The following is a 24,748-nucleotide window of genomic DNA, read 5'->3' on the forward strand; positions in this document are numbered from 1 at the left end:
ATATTTCTTATCAAGACTTATTTAACCTCAGAAGGCTTCCCCTTCTCTGAAAGTTACCTACTTGAGTGGTTTCAGAGAACAGTGGGTCTTTTGGCTCTCTGGGTGGGGAAATCGTGGCAGTAACTGTTTTCAAGGTGAAAATGTTCATGTGTGGTTGCTGACCAGAAAGGGCTTTTCTTACATTTACTGGGAGGAGGGAGAAAGGAGGGTGGAGGTGGATGGGCAGAGGGACAAGACCACCTTTTGGAAGGAAGCTGAACGTTAAATTTTTGTTCAACAGAAGGAAGGAAAAAGACATTTTACAGCCATGACATAGCTGAACTGGAGCTGCCCTCAGTCTTCAGCATTCACTGAAACTGCAGATGAAGCTTGCAAATGCGTGTGTCTCCAGAACCTACCATCCTCTTTAAAGAAAAAGGTAATGTAAACATGCAGTAGACCAGCATCAGCTGTGGATTTATTTTAATGTGGTACCTACTGAACTCCTCCAGGTCCTGGGTTGTGCTCATCACAGCAGAAATCCCCATATGGCCGAGGTGCTGCCGGGGCGAGGACAAGGGGAACCTCACCACCCTGTATGGTCCTGGCTGCTTTCCTGGAGCAGCTCACCGGCGCGGGTGGCTCCAGAGTGGCCGAGGCGGAGAGGAGCCCCACGTCTGGTGGTGGACAGGCATGGTATTAACACAGGACCTTCTCCCTCACGGCAAGAGAGAGAGCCATGTGGACATGGCTTGTGCAGGTATGGGTCAGTTTTTGTACAGCACGGATGCTCTTGAATATGCAGCTGTGCAGAGGCTCATCTCTGCACAGGGGGCTCCAACCACACTGGGTAGTCCCAGTTCGTGTGGGACGTGGTTATACTGCAGCAGCTTTCAGAAGCCATACGTGCAGGCAGTGCCCCATGCCAGCACTTCACCAGTACAAGCTCCTGACCCTTCATAGGAGACCTGCCAGCGAAGTGTTTCCCTTCACCCCATTTCTACTCTACCCCACTTCCCTGAGCTTGGCTGGAGCTCCTCACTGCTTTGAGCCACCAGGGCAGGTAAAGTGGTGGGCATAGGCAACGACGCACCTTGCTGGGTGGGTTGGGGACCAGTAAGGGACCTACTCACCCCCTGACTATCTGCCTTCTTGTCCACCCGCCCCAGGGCTGGAGAAGGAGCTGCTTACCCACCTGCTTTGCCTTCCCCTGGGTGCTGCTCTGACGTACTCGCCTTCATGAGAATCCTCGCTGCTCTAGGAAGGTTGCGTCCCAGCGCAGCACATCTGCCTGGCTGGATGTTCGTGCATGATGCAGCTTCTTTGGGGGGCCTGGATTCTGGGGTCAGCCGCAAATTTCCTTGCTGGGAGGGCGCTGGGCCGGCCCTGGGGAAGCGGGTTTCGGGCCCGCAGGTGTGAGGGAGGTCCAGCCTAGCATCCTCCCAGGGAGGTGGCGGTGCGCCGCTCCACGAGGTGCTTTCCTCGTGGGCTGGGGAGGGGAATAACGCCCCTGCCCCTGCGGCTGCCCCTCGGCGTGTGTCGTCCCGGGCACCCGCGGGGTTTTTAGGGGAAGCCCGAGCTGCACGGCGCTCGGGGCGGGGGGAGGCTGCCCGCGTTCGCTGCCGGGGTCCCGGGGAGCCGGGGCCGGGCGGTGTCGCCGCCCTCCCCGCGGGGCCCCAGTCCGTGTGCCCGGGACCGAGCTGGGGGGCGGGAGAGGGTCCCGGGTGCCCCCACCTGTCGCGCCAGCGGTAGCACATCTGGGCGGCGCGAGGCGCCCCCCCCCCCTCGGGGCGGAACAACTGTCTCCATGGCGACGGGGCGCGGCGGCGGGGGGGGGGGGGAGAGCCGCGGTGCCGCCGCCCCGCCCCGCCGTACCGAGCCGCGGCGGAGGCGAGCGGAGCCGGCGCGGCCCCGCGGAGGGCGACGGTACCGCGGGGCATGGGGCCCGGCGGGCGGCGGGCAGGAGCGGGGCTCTCGGCGTCAGAGTGAGCGCGGGAGGCGCCGGCGGAGCGCTGCCCGTCCCCCCCCGCCGCCGCCACCGCCAGAGCCCCCGGGGAGAGACCTTGCGCGGTGCCGCCCGGCCCGGCCCGGCTCGGATGCCGCCATGGGGAGCCGCTTCTCCAGCATCCCGGCGCTGCCCCGCGGCGGCCAGGGCCGCCTGCACCGCGCCCGCCACCACCACCTCAAAGGTACGGCTCGGCCGGCACCCCCGGCGGGACGGGCACCCCCGGCGGGACGGGGACCCCCGGCGGGACGGGGCTCCCGAAGCACACATGTAGCCCGGAGCGGGATGGGTGCCCAGGGCACCCCGAGGTGGGGTGGGCACCCGGGCAGGACACGGACCTTGGGCACCCCGGGGACCCCAAATTGGGATGAGATCCCTAGGCACACACGTAGCAGCCTGAGCAGCCCCCGCCGGACAGGCATCCCGGGCACCTTGGGCACCCCGGGGTGGGATGGCTCCATGCCTGGCCCCCCATGGCCTCTGGCGGTGTGGGCCCCCTGCCCTGCTCCCAGCCCTGCCGCTTCTTCCCCAGCAGTGCCCCAAGGGTGGCTGATCGGTGCACAGGTCTCCCCGGGCAGAGGCACCCCGGGAAGACAAGGGACAACGTGCTGGAGGAGCTGGACCACCAAAGAGTCCCCAGGTGTTTCTCGGTGAACGAAAGCTTTGCTTTGGCGTCTTTTCTGGGTGCTTCAGGAATGCGTCTGCGTGCGTGGGACTGTCAGTCCTGTCTGGAGGAGGGCAGGGGGTATTTAGGGCTCCTTGTCCAGCTTACGTGGTTATTCTGTTCCTCATAAGGATGAAATCCCTTTTCTGAAATCCTGGGGCAGCGTTGGGACCAAATCGGATGGGGATGACTTCTGTAAGGCGAGCAGGAGTGACTGCCCAAGGTCTCCCTCTGTCCCTGCCCTTTTTGCGCCCTTTCGCTGTAAGCTGGGAGGGTGGTAGCGGAAAATAACCTGTCATTCTTGAAAGAGATTTTCTTGGGCAGCAGTACACACCATATTCAACACTACCAGGGTACATCTTCACTAAGCATTTTCACAGCCAAAGCACTGAATGATGGGGGTAGAAGATGTCAGACATCTCTCTGTAAGCAGGGAATGAGGGAAGGTGCTGCTTCCACAGCCATTTCAGATGATCAAAACTTGTTGCAGCTTCTCCAGTGTGTTGCAGAATTTGCAGCCACCAGCATGGAAAAATAGGATCGTTGCTGTTCACCCTCATTTTTACTGAGCTTTCGGATACTTCTTTGGCATGGTCTAGGGGAGTGGAAATGGTTAATGATGAGTTGGGCAACTGGTTGTTATACTGAAGGATTTTCTGATACTTGCATTATTCTTCTGTTACACCTCTCTGCTCCCTTCCTCTGTACTTGGGTGAGTCGGAACAGCTGTGTGAACTGAGGGTGATTATATCATGGCTTTTTTAATGGCCATGCAAGGAGACATTATGAATGCTTACTGCTCTGTCATGGACAAAGTCAGTCAGAAACAGTCCAGACAGTGGCTGTGCTTAAAATTAGACTCACAAGGAGGGGGTTGCTGAACCCTAAATGGTGAACCATCATCCTCTATCAATGCAAACGTGAAGGCACACGCGATGCTGTAGTAGTTGGTATGCAATTGCAAACTGCCAGGGAGGATTTGTCTCTTAAGAATCATGCTGTCAGCTGGAAATCTTTCTGGAGCAACCTTAAGCAGATAAGAATTTATAAACTGGAGCCAGAAGGGACACTGCCACTTAATCCATTATCAGTGGCTTATGTGAGATTTTGAAGATGCTCTGTATGAATCACCTGATTTTGGGGGGTGTGGGTGTGGAGTATGTGTTAATGGCACTTTGTTTCTTTCTTTCTTCCTTTAATTTCCATTTTAATTAAACTTCTACCTGTGCTGAGGCAGCAAGCAGAAATGTTCTCAAGTCTGTAATTTAGCAGAGCACTGAAATAATTTTGATTTGGAGTAAAGAGTTAACAAGGCATTGTCTTTGTTGTAAAAACCAAGTAACTGCCAGGGACAATATGTGCCTCTTCTGTCTTTTTTGAAACCAGACTGCCTCAGGTCCTACATTTAAATGCAGAATAAACAAGTCTGATTGCATCTGACAGGTTCCTGTAAAATGGTCTGGAGGCATAGCAGCAAAAGTATGAATGTCACACAGTTTTGTTACATATCTGCCATTTAACATTTTGTAAAGCGTATTTTAATTGAAGGTCCCCAGTTGTTCTTCCCTCAGTGTCTGGCTCAGTGTTAGGGATACTGAACTTTGATATATCAATTTGGCCACCATCTAGTACTTTCCTTTTGCGACGACTTCTTCCTAACCTGGTGCCAGGGTGATTTAGGCTCATTCTTGCTAAAGAAGAAGCTATGATGGCATTAAGTTTCCCAAGGTGGTCTGGGGACTCTGAAGTCAGTCCCTGAACCTTACAAGTTCATCTCTGCTTTATAAGAAATAAGACCTGTGTACATAGTAGAGATGTTGCCCACATGTACTGAAAATTTTTATACCTTTCTGTTAGTCCTGCTAAAAATGGTCATTTTAGTTAAATAAATCTTCTAAAGACTATGTGATGCTTTTGGTGGTATTGAAGGCATAACACAAATATCATTAAAGACTGGCATGGCTGGCAGAATGCTTGCTTTGCTTTTGATGGTTGTGCATAAAAAGGAAAGCACCCAACTTGATTCGCAGACTTCAGCTGCAGTTTTAAAACCAGGTAGCTGAAATAGGCAGGTCCTTACTGAAGTTGCCTGCAACAGTAAACCTGGAATCCTGGGCTGATGATTTTAGAGTTGCTTTCAGAGTAGGACAGGACCTTAAAATCTAGTATGTCCAGCCCTTTATAAAAGGACTTCACATTGCTGTTCACTAGAAACTGCTAGACATGAGCACCTTGGAATTACCTATTCCAAAGCATTATGTCATGCCTGGATTGTTAATCCAGATTTTGGTGGCACAGTTGTGCCTGCAGGCTTTGGCTGGTTTGGACACAGGGAAAACTAAACTCAGTGGAAACCGAAGTCCTCCAGGACCACAGCTGATCAGATGCCACAGTCCTGATGTGGCTGTTAATCTTAAAGCCATGGCCAGTGGTTGGATGGAGGTTGTCACTTGGTGATATTATGATGGGGAGGTTGAAGTGAGATTATTTTCAGCATTCCTGTAAGTATTTCCCTTCCCATAACCCAGACGTGTCTGTTTCTCTGGGGTGACGGAAGGTGATCCATTGTGTACTTTCCTAAAGCTGAGCAAAAGATTATGATTATCTGGTAACAATCTCCTTAATGATGCAGCCAGATAAACTCCAGGAAATTTTTGCTGTCCAACCTCTCTGAAATATGGTTTGCGATAACTATCAAACAAGGTGTGTATGGGCTGTTTGGAGTGGAACCGAGTGGGAAAAGTCCAGCTGTATCTAATCTCCTGGATTCTGTGATGAAAAAGATCAACCTTTGCATCAGTGGCTTTGTGTACTGTTTATTTACTAGTGTCGGGGCAGTCTGGCTTGAACTGTTCCAACCAAGGAGATTTCTATTATTTCTCAAGACGTACATCCCCAGTTCAACCCATCTTCCTGCCCCAGGGTTCTTCCAAGATAGTCTATTCAATCTCCTCTCTTAATTATCCTTTTTAATCCTGGTGTAGCTCAGTAAATTACCCTCCTTGCCTAGTGTTACATCTTCCAAACGTCTGTGGCTGTTGCATTCCTTCCTTAGCTACTGCTCCGCCTTGCTGAATATGTTTAACTCTTCCTACTGTGATGTGTGGGCTGTGTACCCTGTTAGGGCTGTTGTGTAGTTCCCAGATTTGCTGGTCTGGGATGCTAGAAATGCAGTTTTTGCTAGCCCTTAGTTCAGAGGTGAGGCACAGGATCTGAATGCCATCTCCTGTGCTCTGTGGGCAAGCAGCTCTTTATTCTCACTTGCCCCAATGTCCTCAGCTTCAAGAAGGTTTAGCCATTTCTGTGGACAGCAGATCAATATTACCTTGTAAAAGCTGGGAAGTATTTCTGTTTCCTCTCTTAATTCCTTTCCTCCAGCCTCATACTCAGGTGTGCTGCTCTTTCCTGAGCCTCCTCTTGCCTTGGAAGGTAGCTTTCCATGGTAAGTGACAGTGAGCAGGATTTCTTCTGGCTGGTTTTCTCACGGGTTAATGCACCTATGATATTTATGCAAAAGAATGCATGCACTATGTTACACAGACAGCCTGAGCTAGTCAGAGATCCTCTTTTCAGCAGTGGCTGATTACTCATGGGTTATTCTTTATTATTTGTATTACAGTGGCATCTGGAGGCTCCCATCGAGATCTGAGTCATGTTGTGCTGGGTGCTTCCATGGTCCCCTGTACTTACTGCTCATTCTTACAGATAGCTCTTGCTCATGTGTCTGGGTGATCTCTGTGGGATGATTTGGTGTTTATATCTCCAGGGTATCGCATGAAACAGGCTGGCAGCTTGGCAGGACAGTTCTTCTTAGTCCCTTCTTTTGCTAGGAAACCTGAAGTCAGTCAGCAGCGGTTTGCTGGAGGGTATGACTGCCTTTCTGGCTGCAAGCCCCCAGAAACACAGCCTGTTGCACAGCACTTCACCAAGGAGGCAGGGGCTTTGCTGCCTTTCCTGGCCCATGGGGGATTATACAGTCTTTGCCTGCATTATTGCAGTTGCTGTTCCAAACTTTATATCCCACTGACACATAAATACGTGGGACTTTTTTCTCCTCTCACTGGTATTTTATGAGCTTCTGAAATACATGCAGAAGATAGTAATCTGCCTGGTGTAGGCATTTCAATAATTGTATGTTGTTGATAGGAAAGACTATCCTGCTGCCAGCTCCATTTTGTGCACTCTCTAGATAAAACTAAGTGGGGAGTAAAAGGGTGTCAGCAGCTGATGATCATGGGGATTAGAAGTTGGGGTGCAAGCAGTGCACTGGGAGGGGTGCCAAGAGTGATGCTGTGAGATAACCTCAGCTCCCATTGTTGTCATAATTGGTTCTTCTTTGAAGTACTATTTAATTTTCTTCCAGCCTTAGAGAGTCAGAAGTTTCATCACTCAAGGCTTTGAAGGATGCCTCCTGTTTCCTGACCTCCTGCTTTCATTCTGTCTTGGGTTGTGCTTGTTGCCTTCTGACCTGTCAGTGTGCCTGGGTTGTAGGTATAAAGTTTTTCCTGCCTGAGGTTCTCAGGTTTATATGACCTTCTCCCAAGCACTAGATTTTTTCCCAAGCTACTGAACTTTGATTTATTGCATTTAAACTGCCTAAAATTGCTCAGTGTTCCAAACACAGCAATTTATCGATCTTACGTTCCCTTTCCCATTGTCCTTTTCATAAGGCGCTGAAGCCTGCTGGTGGAGCAGGTAATGCTGCAGCTTGTCAGAAATTTCCCAGGATATCATGTGGTGGTTTGCCCACAGGTGATGCTCTGTATTTCTCAAGGACAAGAAAGGCTACTTTTGAAAACCAGTAGGAACAAAAACATCAGTGGGGTGATTGAGCTGAAAATGTTAGTGCAAGGCTCAGTAGCAGTTAAAAAAAACAAATGAAATACTAGAAATTACAAGGGAAGCAAAACAGAAGAAAACAGAGGCCATGACTGGATTGTTGTATAAATCTGAATATTGTGTGTGGTTCTGGTTTTTTGCCTTCCACCATCTTAAAAAAAGATACAGGAGAACTGAAAAAGGTTCAGAGGAGGGCAACAGGGACAGTCAGAAGTCTGGATTAATTTTACATAAGGAATGATTGAATAAACTTGCCTCTGGAAAAAAGGGCAACTAGGATGGGAAATGACTGGCATGTAGAGAAGGGGCAGAGCTGCACTCTTCACTGTCTCTTCCAGTACAAGAATTAGGAGGACATCAAATGAAGCTGGTAGATTCCAGCTCCTTTGGAACAAAAGGAGGCTGTAGCCATCTGCAGTGGCTAGTAGCTCTGTAGAGCTCATTAATAGTGGATGTTATGGATGCTAAAATGGGTCCAGTTTTACAGGAGATTGGAGGAGGTCATGAAAGAGGAATCCTTTGAAGTTTGCTACATACAGAGACCACACAGTCACCCTGCTCATATGTACTTCCCAAGGGCATCTTCCTAAGGCTACCTGTGTTTAGCTGATAAGGATAATGCTGAAATGAGAACTTAAAACTTCTCCAAACCAGTTAAAGCTGGAGCTGGGTTGTTCAGACATTGCAGTGGTAGGTGGAGGGATAAAGCCTGCTCTGGTGTTGGCTGGTCTCTAGATGGATCCATCCTCTTTTTCATGAATGTCCCTGCCCGGGTGTTTACAGAGTGGTTCGTTGCCATGGCAGCCTCCAAGTCATGCACAGACCGTCCAGGCTTTACGTGGGACAGTAGGGATTGTGACGAGGTCCCTGTGCAAGCTTTCCTGGATGAGGCTGTGTCTCCTGCACTCTGTGATTTTGACAAATAAAGGTGCTTTTGCATTCGTGGGCTCTTTTGGAGTAAGAGAAAGCAGGTTCTCTTTGCTTACATTGACCTCCCGCATGACAGAGGCCTAAGTAGCACCCGCTTCATTTTGTTTCCTAGACTGTTGAAATAGCAGCTTTTGTGGATATCCCCGTATCTGGGAAGATTTCTAATACAGAGGCTTGGAAGATTTCAGATTTGGCAGCTGTTCTTACCTACTGCTGCTAGGATAATTGCAGGAACCAGCTACTTCTGCATCGCTGAAATTGTTGCCCGTGGCAAGTACATAAGTACATGTTGTTTTACTTACGGTGCATACCTTCATGGTGGCTACTTATTTCAAGCTGGGCATCCACACATGCTCTGACTTGGTCTGCCTTGAAATTTTAGGACATCTGAGTAATCCAGTTCTGAACTGTCCCGAGGAGTGGGGTCTGCAACGCCGGTGTTTTGGGATTGTCTCCGCCCAGGAATGGTTGATCTAAGATTAACCTTAATCACAGCACTGTGCAGGTGCTCAGCACTGTGCTGTGAACTGCCAAATCCCAAAGTAGTTTCTTACTTTAATCACAGCACTGTGCAGGTGCTCAGTTCTGTGCCACAAATCGACAAATCCCGAAGTAGTTTTGGGGACAAGAGCTGAATTTTAACTGAAACTTAAGGTCTGGCAATGGTTAAAGTTTCTGCTGTGACTGCGACATGTATACATGAGCCTGAGCTACCTTTTAACCTAGCTAACTAGGGTATTGCTAGGTGTGTAGCTGGGGAGGAGGGCAGCCACTTGGATACTTCCCCTACTAAGGTCTGGGTTGAAGCAGCTATGTGGTTAAAATTGAGGTGGAGTAGATTTTAATCTTCACTCGTTCTTGGGGATCTCTAGCTGATAAAAGCATGTTGTATATAAGGTTCTAGTTCATGTTTATACTACTGATTATTTGGCCTTCCAGTTACAGGATTAAAATAGGATTGTGTTTTAAAGTTATGGGGCGGAGGATGCCATGGTGGTATTGTGTTTATACAATTCTCCATTAGTCCACCTCAGTTCAACTCTTTGCTGAAGCATTGGAAGGATTCTCAGCTCTCAGAAAACTGTCAGGTTAAACCTCAGGGCTATTTTATGCAAAGCTCTGGAAAGTAAATGTTAATAGTTCTCAGCCAGCCTCAGAGATAAAATACCATGCAGGTTTTTTAGTTTAAAAAAAACCCACTTAATGTAAACTTTTTTTTTTTTAAACAGTAATAAAATTTTAGACAAATTCTTAAGTACTGGCATTGCTTGCAAAATCTCCTTCCTCTCTTTCTTCCTTCATACTCAGTATTTGGGTTTCACACTGGTAACACCAACACTTCTGCATGTTCCTGCATGTGTGGGCTTACACGCATGTGCATGGATATATGCAGGGATCCCCTATTGACTGTTGATCTGATCGTTTTTATGATATGGCCAGAACACATCCTATGTCTAGCATCAGGACTTGAGAAGATTGATTCAGCAAAGCAATGGCTAGGGAGCTCTGTAACTAGCCAGTGCCAGCGTAAATAACTAGCCAGTGCCAGTGTCAGTAACTAGCCAGTGGGGTAACAAAGAAGGAGCCTGGCTTCTGGAGAGACAAGGGACCATGGGATGCTGAGCAAAGCTGGAAATCTGGGATCCTTTTTCCCAGTGGAATTAATCAGGGGCACTTTTGGGGCATTGGTTTCTTACTTGGGGAACTGAATGGGACCATGAAAGTCTTTGCGAGCAGCCCCTGTCTGGACATTGCTCTGGCTTCACCCTACTTCAGAGCTGTAGCTCGCACCCTGACCCAGTCAGAAGAAACGTGATCATGTTATGCTTGATTCATTCTAATTTACATTGACTTCCCATATGTCAACATACAATTTAAAAACCCCACTGATCATCTTTTATCCTCTGTTAGGCATAAGCTCTGCTTGATTTCCCTTTAACTGCTTGGATGGAGACGTGACTGTGTTTTGTGCTCTGCTGCTCATCAACACCATCTAATGTAAAGCTTACTGTTAGAGTCTTAACTTGCTACTGGAGAGGCATTTGCCAGATAAGCCAAGCAGCTGTAGATCCAGAGCTTATTTACCATCCAGATTCCAACTCTTCATCAGAAGGTTAGCTCAAATCTCCTCCTTAAGGGATACATGTTTAATATAGCATTTAATTGTATTGGTATTACTCAGGATTTCTTTGATTTGAGCAACTGGTGCCATTGTGTTTTTAAGTATCTATCTATCTACCTATCTTGCAGGATCATTTTTGTCCATGATGATGCCTGGGTTTTGTACTTAACAAGTATTTACTAGGTAAGAAGAGATGGTTTCCCATAGAAATATTGAGTCACTGTAGAAGACAGGATACAAATAACTGTAAATGTTGCAAAGAGAATCGGTGTATTATGTGAGTGAGTTGCTTGAATAGATGTGATAGAAAATGGAAAAGAGGAAATGTGCCCCACTAATTATATTGCAGCATTTCAGCAAATACAGAAAGAGGAGTAGTTGAAATAATTTACTTTATTAAAAAATGCAGCGAACTCATTATAAGGGATGTGGGTAACCTCTGACGTTAGTACTGGATTTCTACATTCCCACTCCCATCTCTGTATATAATTTAGTGTACCCGTTTTAACAGTACAACCCTTCAACAGTTACATTCCTCAACAGGCATAAAATAAAATAAAGGTGCAAAAAGTTGTCCCTATTTAAATCTGTGAATACCTTTTGTTTTTAAAGGTTTAGAGTTGAGATGCCAAGTGATAAGTACTGGCAGCTGAGAGCTTTGCTCCTCCGCTTGAGATCTGCCCTGCGTTAGTTGTGGCAGAAAGTTCTCACCATCTGCTGGGAGCCTTACGGCCTGTGGAGATCATCTGGTGTTCAGTCCATTTCCTTTGGACAGTTGTTCTCAGACCCTATTGGCATGCAATGGAGGACTTAGCAGAGAGATTAAAAAGCAGCTTGAGGTTTCAACCAGAGAAGTCCTGCAGGTGGGACCTGTAGCAGTGAGTGGAGCGAGCTCTGGTCACTCTTGCCCATGCAGTGTGTGTTTGGTGGCTCAGCAGATATTGTCAGTCTCCGGTTGTCAGTCCCACACGAAGCCAAGGAGAACAAATTACCAAGCGATGGGTGGGAACAGAGGCTGAGGGTAAACTCCCAATTTGGAAATGTTAGTGCTACATCCATTATTAATGACCCCACTGCGAAAGAAAAAATGCTTTGCTGCAAGTGAAGCTGTGACACAGGGAAGTGGCAGGCAAAATTAAAATTTCATACTTGCCGTGGTCTTACAATAAAGGTTTTGTGATCCACACCCAGCAATGCAGCTATAAATAGTCTTGTTATCTAATCTTCCAACTCGGAATATGACAGAAGATTACAAATAGGAAAACAGTTCAGCGTAGCTTTTAGCTATTTTCCCACTGCTTCCCTTGCTTCTGCTGGAGCATTATGGCTGTGCCCCTTGTAGTTCATACGGAGACAACATTATTCAGAAGTACAGACTGTCACTAGGAGGAGGAGAGTTCAGATAAAACCCAGAAGATTTATGACATAGTTTAGATAAGGCCATGTAGGAACTGAGACGAGGGACATAATGATAATTTGCAGTCCAGCGGTGTTTCTTAGGGTGTGGTGAGAACTTCTTCATGCCAACTCCATTGGGTCAGATAGGGAGCGGGACATGTTTTAATATGGTGCTCTACTGGTTGATTGCAGAGGGATCCCTTTTGCTAATAAATAATCCAGATGCATGATACAGTATGGGCTCTGTCGACACAGGTCTACAACCTGATCCAAACCCAACAGAAAGTCCTTAGAAAATTTCACAGAGGCATAGCTAGCACAGAGAAAACCTCTTTTTCCTTTTGATCTTATTTCCCATGGGAGAAGGAGTTGGCTGGTGGCAAGGATGATACCTCCTCTCTACCTGTCTCTCCCTGCCTTGCTGGTGATGCAAATCCTCATTTCTGACCGTTCCTTGGAGCCCTCCCCAGCCCGTTTCACATGGGGCACCTGAAGTCAGTGAGGAGGACTGAGCCCTGGGAAAGCTCCCCTGGAGCAGGGGCAGCTAAAAACGACCTTCTGCAGCCTTTGTGTGTGGACAGGAATAACCCTTTCCCACAGAGGACTGCAGATCGGTTTCTATGCTTTCGTACAGTGTTCTTGTGGCAGCCGTGGGAGGAGGTGTGAGGGAGTATGGCTGTTGTAGATCTGGAGCCCCATGAGACTTGAATCGTCCTCTTTTGCTGTATGAGGGGAGTTAGGAAGACTTTGAGTGTTTGTTCAAACCCTAGCACTGCTCACCTGCTGCAGGGTGGCTTCCCCACCGCCTGGCTTGGAGGAGGCTCTCTATCATCAGCACCATGTCGGCACATGTCCAGGCAGCTCCGTGGAGCGTGGTGGTGGGCACACACATGTTCTCCAGCCACAATCAACTACAGAAATCCTCTTCTGTGCCTTTATCACACCTTCTTGTGGAGGAGATAAAGCAATGACAAAACTTGAGGAATTAAGCCTCACTGCAGCTGTTGCAGGGAGGCAGGAAAGAGCTTGTGCCATCCCCTTGTCCTAAAATAGGCTGATGTCTAGGGAGGTAAAATGATTTATTTATATTTTGCACAACAATTCAGCAGGAGGAAGACTCAATTCATCTATTGAACACAGTAGTCCTACACCCATCAAATCCCATAGAGTTCATGTGATCCAGACTCGGGATCTGGTTTTGCCTCCTAGGGAAATGCTGGGACTTGAGGGCTTCCCCCTGTATTCCCAGTCCATCAACGCAGCTGAGCAGGCATTCACCTCCATCTACCCGCGTCACCCCCTCTCTCTTCGACAAAGCATCGGCAGCATCCTTCTGAGAGGAGGTGATGGCGTTCAGCTACTGCTGACTCAGCTGGGCACTTCTGTCTCTTGCAGCCCTCTGAAAAGCATCCTGAAATATTGTTAAAAGCACAAGAGCCAAAGGATGTACCTGCCTGGCTGAACTGTGGCCTGATACTGCTAGCAAATTCTTTACCAGCCCAGATTCTGGTATTTCAGCTTAAATTCCCGGGCATAAGCAATTACAAGTGCTAGGCTTTCTCGTGCTGTAGCCCATTCAGCAGGAAGGAGAACTACCTTCTCGTGATTAGATTCTGCAGGCAGATCAAATTTGCTGTTGGAACAGAGGTTTTATATATAGTAAAATGCTCCCAGGTGTGCTTTTTAGTAGTGCTTCTGGGCTAAAGCAAGGATTTATTAATAAGAGGCACCCAAACTATATTATGCACTGAAGCAGAGCTGGAACAGGGTACTTTTGCTCTGATTCAGGGAGCTGTTTGAATTCAGTGACAGATGCCAAGTGTTTATGTCCTTGCCTGAGTTTATCTGTTAAATTTGAAAGTGTTAAAAGCAGGAGTTATTTTTGGAATAAATATATTAAATAGTGATGGAGAGTTCCAGCTAGGTAGTGGTAGGATGGTATTTTATTATGATGTGGTGTTGTCCAAAGTGTCCTGCTCAGACTGTCAGAATAGAAAGCTGCGGGGGTAATACATTGCTCTAGATTTGCACCAGATTACTTGAGCTGAGTTCAGACAGCCTCGTGTCTTTGCTTGTGACATTGCTTGGTATCATGAAGAATACGATTAAATTATATTTATTGTATATGTACAACTGCATATAATATATTGTTAAACAATTGTAATATTTGCTGTAAAGTTCCTGACAGTTGTCCATATTTCTACATTAACATGGGGGGGGGGCATATTTTAAGTATGTTTTTTAGCATGTTGACAAATGTCCAAACTCTAGAGAAGCTGTTACTTGTCTTGGAAACAATGGCAAACACACCTCTTGGTTCCTTTTGCTCACTCTCCCTCCTACCGGTAGTCTTTTGTGCATCTTTGTTTAATTTATTCTGTAACTTCCCCTAAAATAGCCCCTGGCCTTTATTTTTGTTTATAGCTTGTTTAGAGTTTTTAATTGTCTTAAAATTCTTTTGATTTTATTATCACCTCCTTAATTACTGTTTTACCCTATTAGTCATTATTTAGCCTTTTAATCTTTCCATGGGCCATCCTGAAGCCCTTGAATGGTGACTCTTTACAGCTGAACGAAGACTCAGGGTGAGGATGAACAGTTGACCCATAAACTTCAGGCAAGTTGTCGCATTTCCAGTGCCTCTGAGCCATCTTGTGCCTCAAAAATTACTGCTACTTACAAATTGCCTTCTGCCATGCTCCACCAAATACTAAGATGCTGTAATTATTTATGACAGTTAAAATCTCCTGATGTATTCAAATAAAAGCCAAACATATAGGGAAAACATGTCCTGTGGAGGAAGGTTATAGTATGAAAGAAAAGATGGCTTGCTTTGTCTGCAGGTCACATTGACAGGCAAGCTAGAAATACGTGTAAGAGATGGAGACCTAGATGTGCTAGATTTAAGGGGGAACTCCATAGCTGCTGCCACTGGACTATTTTCAGGTGTTTGGATGAGTGAATGACCCAAATATAGTTTAAGCCTGTGACTATTTCATTTTAATAGCAATGCAAATACAGTAGGTGAAGGCTAAGAGCGCTGCATCTAATTTAGCAGTGTTGCTTTAGCAACATCGTGCAGGATGCAAATAGTCTCCTTGGTAACACTTCCTAAGTGTCATTAGATAAGCGATGGTTATAAACACGGAAGCAGATCAGAATGAGACATGCTCTTGTGCTGTGCCTTTTTATAGCCCCAGACATCACGATTAGCAGGATGGCAAAAGGAGAGAGGAAAGCTGTTTTGAGGATCATAGCGCTTGTTAGCGTTTTGTATATTGTGCTTTGGAAAACCACACCAGTGGTGATAGGGTTTTCTGACTTGGTTTAAATAAGGTTTTAAATAGAGGGAGAGTGTTGTCCCTGCCCACTGATGGCATTTGTCAGAGACATACACTAAGTGTCCTCCTGCCTGCCTGGGGGATGCAGATTGCAGATATTAACCCTTCTGCCCTCTATCCTAATGGCATGCTCATGTCTTGTGAGTTTTGAATCTACAGATTAAGAAGGGGAGAGGAGAGGAGACCCCAGAGCTCTGTGTGTGTAACCCTTCCATCTTCACCCTGGAGAGGATGTGGAGGTTGAGGTGGTGGTGGAGGATCTGCTTCTGGGCTGGGATCAAGTAGAGGATCTGCTCCCCTTCTGCTGAGCTTCCCCTGCCCCGGTAAAGAACCAGATTTGGGTTTCTCTGTTGAATTCTGATGACCCTTTCCTAGGGATCCGCTACACAGTAGGGATGAAGGTGAGAAATGGGGTTCCTTGGTGCTTGGAAACAGGGCAGTTGTTTCTGCTATTGGCATTTCATATAGAAGAGTCATGAATTGAGGCAGCTTTTCTAGCTCTAAGGATAACTGATTTTTTTCCTAAAGCCTCAGCTGCTGGACTGAAGGGATTACACGAGAATCCTAGCTTTTGTTTAAACCCCCCTCAATTTTATATACTTCTCTGTTACAGAGAAAAGCTGCAAGGTATAAAAGGAATATGACCTAATGGCTCAAAAACCAGAAAGTGTAGAAAAGAACCACCAATGCTTTTGTTTTCAGCTGATCTTTGGTTTAATCTCACTGGTCGATGCCCGAGGATCTCATCCAAGGGATCTGAATGCCTGATAATGTCAACTGGAGCACATGAAAGACAGTGGAAACAGCGAAGTCCCCAAGAGCATCAAAATAAGCTTATTCTGGTTTGGGATGAAAGTCTGAAAGAGCAGGTAGTTTTATTTTAGCATGGGCTTGACCCTGCTTCAGTAGAGGCAGACAATTGGTGGACTTTGGCATTTTTTTGGAAATCCTCTGAACCAAAGCTAAGGCAGACCTTTTCAGCAAAACACCTCCTGATCTGTGACCTTCAGGTCCACACACAGGTCCAGTGACTGGAGACTGACCAGTCCAAGGGTCCCTTTTTCATTTCAGCAGCGTGCAGCACCTTGCAAATTAGATACCTGGCAAAAGACTGACTGCAATTTTTCCTATTCTAATGCAAAAGGGAATTCAAATGTCAATAATCTCTCTTTACAAGGAAAACTCAGAATAAAAAAACCAAAAACCAACCGTCCCCCACAGCCCTTTTTTGCTACCAGATCTTCTTGGAATTCATCCATCTTCATATTGCTCATATCTCGTGGCCTCCATTGTAAATGTCAGTGCTAATTAATGAGACCTTGGCCCTCTGTGTAGTTAAGATGAGTAACAATCCAATGTTTGTTTGTGAGATGGGTGCCCTTACATCTCCCCTTCCCAGGGGAAAGCACTGGGGCTGTTAGCCTTGTGTGTGACAAGCTGCAAGAGGCAAAGTCCGAAACACTGCTCTACCTCTGTAGTGTCAAAAGCATGCAGGTGAACCTCTCCTGTGTTGGATGAGAGAAGCATTTCCTAAACCTTTTAGAGATTAAAATGGAATGTCTGGGGTCCCCTTACTGAATTGCCCCCCATCCCATCCCTGTACTGGGGTCCTGGGAGCCCACTGGAAGGCACTGGTGAGTTTTCTGCTTTGTGAAGGAGACACCGGGGTCACTGGACCATGGGGATGCCATTCCAGCCCTAAGGCAAAATGTTGCTACTTTTCCTGTGCGGCCTGACGGCCTTCATGCTGTGGGTCTTGGGTTTGATTTGAAGGTGAAGTTTGTCTCTGCATCCAAATTGTTCTGCAGTAGAGGGAACTGAGCAGCTGTTCCTCACCACCATGGCCCGTGGCTTAGTAGGACATGGGAATTTGGACAAATGACTCAGCTAAATGGGAGCTCAGCCCTCAAGCTGCCCTTCCCTCTGCTGTATGCGGAATAGAGCATTTCTCTCTAGGACAGCCAAGTTGCTGTCTTTCTGCCACATGTCATTTGGATACCGAGTTCTTAAACATTTGTAGGCATCATTTTTTAAACCAGCTTGGGATAGGAAAATGATCTTTCTCCCCAATATTCCTGGCATGTTTCTGCTGCAGAGAGATGGGGTGAAGCTCGTGCTTCCTGGAGAGAATCAAAGGGCAGGAGGGGTAAGTGAAGTTTTTCTGCATGCCCTCTCATGGCACTTTGGGGTCTCCAAGTAAAAATGTACGGGTGGCAAGAACAGACCTAAATCCTCTCCTTGTCATTGCTTAACAGACATGTCTCTGTGGCTCTTCACTGAGCTCTGATTTTGCAAAACCAAATGTGAAACTATACGGGATGGTTTAGACCTGATTCTGACTTGGTCTAGCTGAAGAGCTGGCTGGCGTTTTGTTCCCACAAACATCATAAAATGCAAAGCACTGTCATATGTGACATTAGCAGACTTTCTCATTGGTCACAGCCCAGGGTGGCGTTCAGCCTGAGACTCAGTGTCCATGACAAGTAGGACCACGCCAGCTCATCCTAATGCGTGCAATCCTTTTTTCACCTGTGGGGATTTCAGGGGGGTACCCTGCCCACCCCGTGGGGTGGTTGATGCAGCTGCACTGCAGCCCTGACCTGAGCCAGCTCAGGCGTTCCTGCACTTGCACCGCAGCCTCATCCTGAATAGCACCTCTGCACGACGCCGGTTCATTGCCTGTTCAGCAGAAAGAGCAATGCTTTTGTATTCCCAGCCCTGCTTCCTGCAGCACCTGGGTTTTCCTTGGAGATCTCCCATTCACACATGGAGCCAGCCCCGCTTCTCGGGGCTGATGGGAGCGCAGGGCCCCACGGTGAGGCTGTGAGCCAGAAATCCCCCAACCTTACCTCGCGCACCTGGGACCAGAGGGCTCTTGCTGTTGTGCAGTTGCAAGCTCCCTTTAAATCAGGGTTTCAATTCAAGCAAGGCAGCTCTGGCCTTTCTGAGACCTTGTGTTATTTTTTTGTCCATAATGGGAATCAGGAGTTTCACACCCCATTGCGGCTTCCTAACCCACAAGGAAATCCCTTCTTCCCTCTCTTGATGGGGTGATGCTGCGGTTTTGCAACGCACCCTCAGTTAGAGGCGGGAGAGCAGTGCGGGGTCACTGGCGAGAGATGCTGTCCAATCCGGGGCAGTGACAGATGTTGCTCCGCAGCTCCTAATCTGCACCTCTCCCATCCCCTGTGCACTGGCTGCTCCGTATCTGCCAGCCAGGCTCCCCCTGCCAGCCACCCAGCGCCAGCTTCTGCCCCTCACCCATCTCCCGGCAATCGGGGTGGTCTACAGATGGGGACTGAAGTGTGTCACCACTCTAGGAAGGCACCCCAGTGCCCAATCCAGCACATGAGACTCCTCTCTCTAACCTCCCCATCCTGACCTCCAGTTCTCCCTTTGCTGCCTGTTTCTGTGAATACGCTCCTTTTTGCATGTCTTCACAGAAAAATGGAAGAGAGCGCAGCCAAAAATCCTTCCTAAGCAGCTGGGGCAGCCACGGAGCAGCTCTCCCTTTGACACAGAAGTCCCTCATTCAGTATTCACCTCTGACAACAGATGACTTTTGGCCACTCTCTTCGTGCTGAGATGCGGGCGTTAGCTATCACTTGCCGGGCGCTTCCTCTGCAGCTGGGAGCCGCTTTCACGCTTGTGCAGTCATCTGCTGTGTCTCGGACTGGCACCCCTCTCTGTTATTTTTATATTTTTAGTGGCCTTCCTTGTGCAATAACATGAATTATCTTTTTTTTTGATAAGCATCTTCTTAGCAGAATATTAATATATATAATTAAGATAGTATTTGGCTCTTGAATTGCACTGTTCATCCCAAAATTGGCTTAATTACACAGCTGCTCCTCTAGAATGAGGCTGTGTTTGTTTAAAAGCTTAAATATGGAGATAGGGGCAAAATTTCTTCCTCCAAGGAGAAAACCTCCATTTCAGACTTCTAGCCATGTTGTAAACAGTGGCTTCTCTGTTTTAAGGAGGGGAAGAAGTCAAGGGAATGGTACTGCTGATTTTTCTTTTCATCCTCTACATAGGGAGTGAGCCACAAACCCCCTTGATTTATTTTAGGGTTTTTTTCTACATTATTGAAGGTAAAAAGCTTGAAGATCTTGCATTCTTTGGATTGGTTCACATGCGATTCCTTTGATTTTTCTCTCTCTCCGACATCTTGAAACTCAGATGTCCCTTACAGCCAGACAAAATCTGTTGGATAAGGCACCTGCTTTTCACCAGCTTCCAGTTTGCGAACCATAAGAACAGCTTTCACAGCAGCCTTAACCTCTTGGTGTTACAAGACCATGGAAGAAAAATGCCTCCAGACAAGTCTGCGGGATTACTTCAGCTTTCTGCAAGACAGCTGAGAAGTTATGTTCAATTTTGCTGTCAATTCTTCTGCTTTAAACATTGCTGCTGTAAACTATCAGCCCCTCCTGTGAGTACATTTGTGCTTGGAACTATGCAGTAAATCAGATTATGGCTGCCCTTTATTAACTCTGATGCACAGGATTTCAGCAGTAGAGGTTTGATTCAGAGAAAATGAATGAGGATAGTTAAAGTCAAATATAAATAGAGCTCATTAAAAAACAAACAAACCAGCCTCTGTTTCATTATGTGACTCTTAACTGCACCACGAGAATAGAAGTAGCTCTCATTAAAGTCCCCTGGCAGCCTTGTTCTCTTCATCTTCTTCTGCAAACTCGCTCACGAGCTCCTAGGAGCTCTTGGGGACATGAACCCAATCTGCACCTTGGAATGGGAGAGAAAGGGAGAAAGCAAAACAGAAGCCTGCGTGCATGTGCACACAATAAAATGAGCACAGCCCTGCCAGCACATCTGCATCCCACCCGAGCTCCTAATTGCGGCTGTGCAGACTACCACCGCTCCGTGCACCTGAGAGCCCTCTCCTATGCTCTCAGCAGCACCCTGCCCTCACTTGGCAGGGTTAAACCGGAGGAGCCCCCCGATTTCTCCTCCGCTGCCCAGTGCCTCAGTCGGGGCTTGTGCTGTGGGTGCTGGTGCTGCTGGGGAGCCAGCTCTGCGTTTCCCCCCCCAGGTACCGCTGCAGCCGGCTGGTACCTGGGGACGGGCTGGGCGGTGGGGTCAGGATTGCTCACCGGCTGGGGGGAGAGACCGTCCCCTCTGTGCCCCCCTGACCACCACAGCAAAGCCCAGCATTGCCCGTCAAATGAGAATAAGCTCCTTATTCCTGAGCACAGTCTGTGGGGAGCCGCTGCCCTTTCATCACCACAGCCGCAAGAAGAGCTCGGAGTCTGATTTACACGCTCACCGTCCCTGTGTAGGTGGGTTTGTTCATTTCTGGTGGGTTTTTAAGTACATATGTTTTGGGGGAAGGGAGAAAGTAAAAAAGCAGTGAGGTAGTCAGAGCATGGAAAAAATCCAGCTACGGTAACAAAATATAGCGTATAGCAGTCTGTGCTGAAGAAGGAAAGGTTGCAGAATGGTACCCAAAGCTTCCAATTCGCTAATATACAACGAGCCGTTAACTTTAACACGGCTTCAGCTCTTGCCTTAATGAATAGGACATGCTTACCTTCATGAGGTCCTGAGTATGCAGGTACAGTGAATGGGAGAAGAGTCCTGGAAAGGATATTGGACAGTGTTGGAAAGAAAGACCTGTAGTTCTGGAAAAGGAAGCTACTTTTAAAGCAGAGTTAAAGCATATTTTCTTTTAAAAGGGGTCTATTAAAGAAAAGACCACGTGAGTCTCATTACTGCTAGTGCAATAGCACAAGTGGGAGATTAATATTTTGCTTAAGGGAATAAAACTGCAATATCTCTTGAGCAAATCTATTCCTACATGAACAAGAGAGCACAAAGCAAATAGCAGCTTTATGCTATTTATGATTGCACTCCTGGAACACATGTGGAGCCTGCAAGGGCTGTACCAGTTGCACTTTTCTTGTGGTTTCCCCCTGTTACAAGCACCAGTTCAATCCTCCTGTTAACCACCAGTTCAATCCCAGCATTAGTAGCACTGGGAACATGAGGTCACGGAGTCCTTGGTATTTTAAAGCAATGCATCATCTGCTCCTGCTCCCTGCAAGCTTAACTGGCGTGATGCCTGAGTGCCTGCCACAAGGGCTCCCGCCGTTCCAACTTTATGTGGAAAACCATTCCAAAGTTTTAATTAATTTTAATTGATGATTGCAGAGCAATTTGATGTGTGCAGATGGAAATCAGGAGAGAAGTGTTAGTTCGTTGCACTTAGTATTTTTTATGTATATATACGTTTTACAAAAAGAGTTGCAGCTTACTCAGAACCTGGACTGGACTGTGCCTGACTATTTAGTTACTGTTCACACAGAAGTAATTTGCAAAGTGTTAATTTCCAAAATCAATGCACTCCAGTACAATAAATATTTAATGCTTCCATCTGCCATTTTTAGGTTAGTTACCAACCCTGCTAGATGAAGTCTATGAAACAGTTGTCTGCTGTTGACATAAAGAAGGGTTTTGAGATCCAGCTTGCATGGAAACCAAGAAAAAAGCAGATTTCCTGAACCCTGTTATATTCTCTTTTCTAGATTAAATATGGATAGAGAGAACATTGCATGTGGAGACAGGTTTACGGCAGGCAGGCCCGTGTAAAATTACATCTTCATTTCATGAGGGGAAATGCATCGAGTCTTCCCTAGTGGGACTACGACTGCAGATCCTAGGTCTGTCTGAATTTTGGGAGGAATCTAGCTGGAGTGGGCAGCATCTTTTCCAGTGGGAAAAGCCTAATAAAGCAAAGGGCACAGTGGCCATTTCAAAGAGCAAAGAGGAGGTGGAGAAGCCCCCTGCCCACGCAGGCAGAAGGGAGTGCGTGGGGCTGTGCAGGCAGCTGGGGCTCCTGCGGGTCGTGGTGGGATGTCGACCTCGCTTTCTGCAAAACCATGGGCAGCAAAACTTGCCTCTCTCTGGCTGCGCTGCAGACTATTTAATTACTGATATTCATGGAGGATTTGGAGCTCTCCGGATGGGAATGCCCTGTGCCAATGCAAATGTCACTGCTCGCACTACAACACAGGGGCCTCGATGATTAGTTCTGTTTTACTGTTTTTCTAGTATAATTATGTTTAATTCATGTGTTGTTTCATCAAAGTGTCTGTCACTCAGGGCTTGGCCTCATCTTCTTAAATAGCTGGATATAAAATTACAATGTGTTCCTCCAGTGAGACCATATTTCTAGAACATCATGACAGCTTTATTATGACACAGGGCTTTCTGTTTAGCTGAACTGATACACTGAATTATCCTTTTAAAAAAATCAAAATCTCTTGCGGTTGGATCATTAGACTCGTGCCATATTCCATACAGGGTTACCCTAAATCAACATAATAGGGATCTTGTGCGGTGGCCTTTAAGGTTTCTTCCTGGGTCAGGGTGGGCCAGTAGTTACGTGGGAGGCAAATTGCAAAGCACCAAGCAAAGCAGGGCTGATTTTGCAGCAGATGTTCTCTCTTTGAGTCTTTCATGAGCCTAGTGGAAGCTTCCAGGGATTATTCAGAAAGTAGTGAACTAGTGGGAATGACCCTCGTGTCCCTGCGGTGCCTAAAGCTCCTGTAGGAACCTGGGGGAGCATTGCTGCCAGTACCACCATGCTTTAAATACCAGACTCTAAACCGATGGTGTGGGCTGCTGCGAGGTGGGTGGAAGCCTGTGCCTGTAAATACGAATCTGTAGTTTAGATAATGGTTTTAGCAATGCATTCAAATTATTACCCAAAGCTATTCCCTGCTATACCCTTGCATGTAAAAAGACCAACCTGTCTAAGCCTAATTGGACCCTAATGAGATTGTTTCCTGTAGCTTTATGCTGTGCAGCTGGATGCAATAACTCCAGCTACTGCACCAGGCACATGCAACAGCAAAGTTCTCAATGCGCTTGATGAAGTTGCTGCTGTAGTAAATGGAGGGCTTTTGGAATGGGTAAATGTGTCAATCAATCCATAATGAGTCTTCTGGACTAAAAAACTTTTGCTGGATTAGGGAATAAGCTTTTGAATTGCTACTGTGATGGGCTACCCTTGTGCAACCAGGTACTACAGTCTCTTTTTGGCTTTCATGTGGGTGGTGATGTGCCAGAAAGAGAGAAAAAAAGAGAAGCATTGGAAATTGTGTTGGAAGCATAATTTACAGTATTGCTTTGCTGCAAGTCCCTAATTTTTTTTAAGAAGGCTTTTAAACTTTGTGGGGCAGGTGCTGAATGGCTGCTCTATGGCTTGATTAACCAGCATCTAGCCTCAGGAAATCCCTAGTGGCTGGAAACAAATATTAAATTAAGCAGTCCTTTTGGCTAATGGATTTGCCTCTACTGCCAGTAAAATGGTGTCCTGGGCAGTTTTCTTGCTGCTTTTACCTGATTTTGTGAGGGAGCCAGGACCAGTGCAGTTAGGTAAAGTGCAGAAGGGCACGAACCGTCTCACTGTTTCTTACTCTCGTTTTGGACATGTGTGTGGTGGTGGGGCAGTCCTAAAGAGCACAAGGCACCTTCTGTCCCCATCGTCTTCTTTGCAGCAATCTCTGCAGGAGAACAGAACCTGAACACTGCAGAAATCTGCTTGTTAATGTAAGACAGCATGGTCTACTAGTCACAGCAGGGCTTAGTGGAGATAAATCCCTCTACTTGATGTTCCCAGCTCTCCCATGCAGATACCAAGGCGTTTCACCTCAGAGTGCCTGTGCGTAGGGATAAAGGAAGGAGAGATGTAGAGTTGCATTATTAGTCTAATTACAACCAGAACCGAGTGGCAGGAAAGAGCTGGCAGTTGTCGGTTCCTGCTGTTGTCATTTAGACCCAAATTAGTGACTCATTGTGAGTTCAAAGGAGGTTGGAGCTGATCAGTGTTGGGTCTGCTGCAGGCCCCCATTTCCTCCCCCACCACTGGTGGCCACATGAGAGAATCCATTTCTTTTGGCCAAAAACCAACTTTTCTTCTCCCTACCTCTTATTTTGAACGGTTAGTTTTTGGCTGGGTCAGCTCCCCGTGTGGGCTTGCTATGCCATGCGATGTGTCCTGAGGCACGGCATGGGGCAGGGTGATCTGGCCAGGGAGAGAAGCCAAGTTATCCCTGTGGAAGGATCATCTCATGTGGCTTTGCTGAAAATTGAACTTCATTGGAGGGGTTCTACTGAAGACTGAAGGCATGTTTGAACTCAGGGTGTGGGTTGTCATTTGACCAGCTTGTTGTCTTGATTTGATGAGCTTTTGTGTAATTTAGGGGAGATTCTCTTCCTGCTGAGACCTCTTCTACTCTCCGTGACAGCCCTGTGCAAGCAGGACCTTCCTGGAGATGACTGTATGCAGACTGATTTGCAAGGCTGTCCCTTGCAACCTCCTGAAGGCAAGTTTCCCAGGGCTGTGACTTTCATGTTTTTGTGAACCCAGAGTCCAACTGTGCATCACGAATTCAGCAGATGAAGCCAATGAGGCAGCCTTGTCATACTGTTTCCATGCATGT

General features: G+C 47.1%; 1 protein-coding gene across 1 annotated transcript in view; it reads left to right on the forward strand.

Annotated features, from left to right (window-relative positions):
• Positions 1 to 1,847: 1,847 nt before the first annotated feature.
• The window catches only part of NEURL1 (neuralized E3 ubiquitin protein ligase 1), a 166,013-nt gene continuing 143,112 nt past the window's right edge, over positions 1,848 to 24,748 (forward strand). The window contains exon 1 of the mRNA XM_069796900.1: positions 1,848 to 2,168. Within this exon, the coding sequence (XP_069653001.1) occupies positions 2,084 to 2,168 (85 nt within the window). The 5' untranslated portion in view covers positions 1,848 to 2,083. The remainder of the gene's footprint in view (positions 2,169 to 24,748) is intronic.

The sequence above is a fragment of the Haliaeetus albicilla genome, chromosome 11, assembly GCF_947461875.1.
Source record: "Haliaeetus albicilla chromosome 11, bHalAlb1.1, whole genome shotgun sequence".
Lineage (NCBI taxonomy): Eukaryota > Metazoa > Chordata > Aves > Accipitriformes > Accipitridae > Haliaeetus > Haliaeetus albicilla.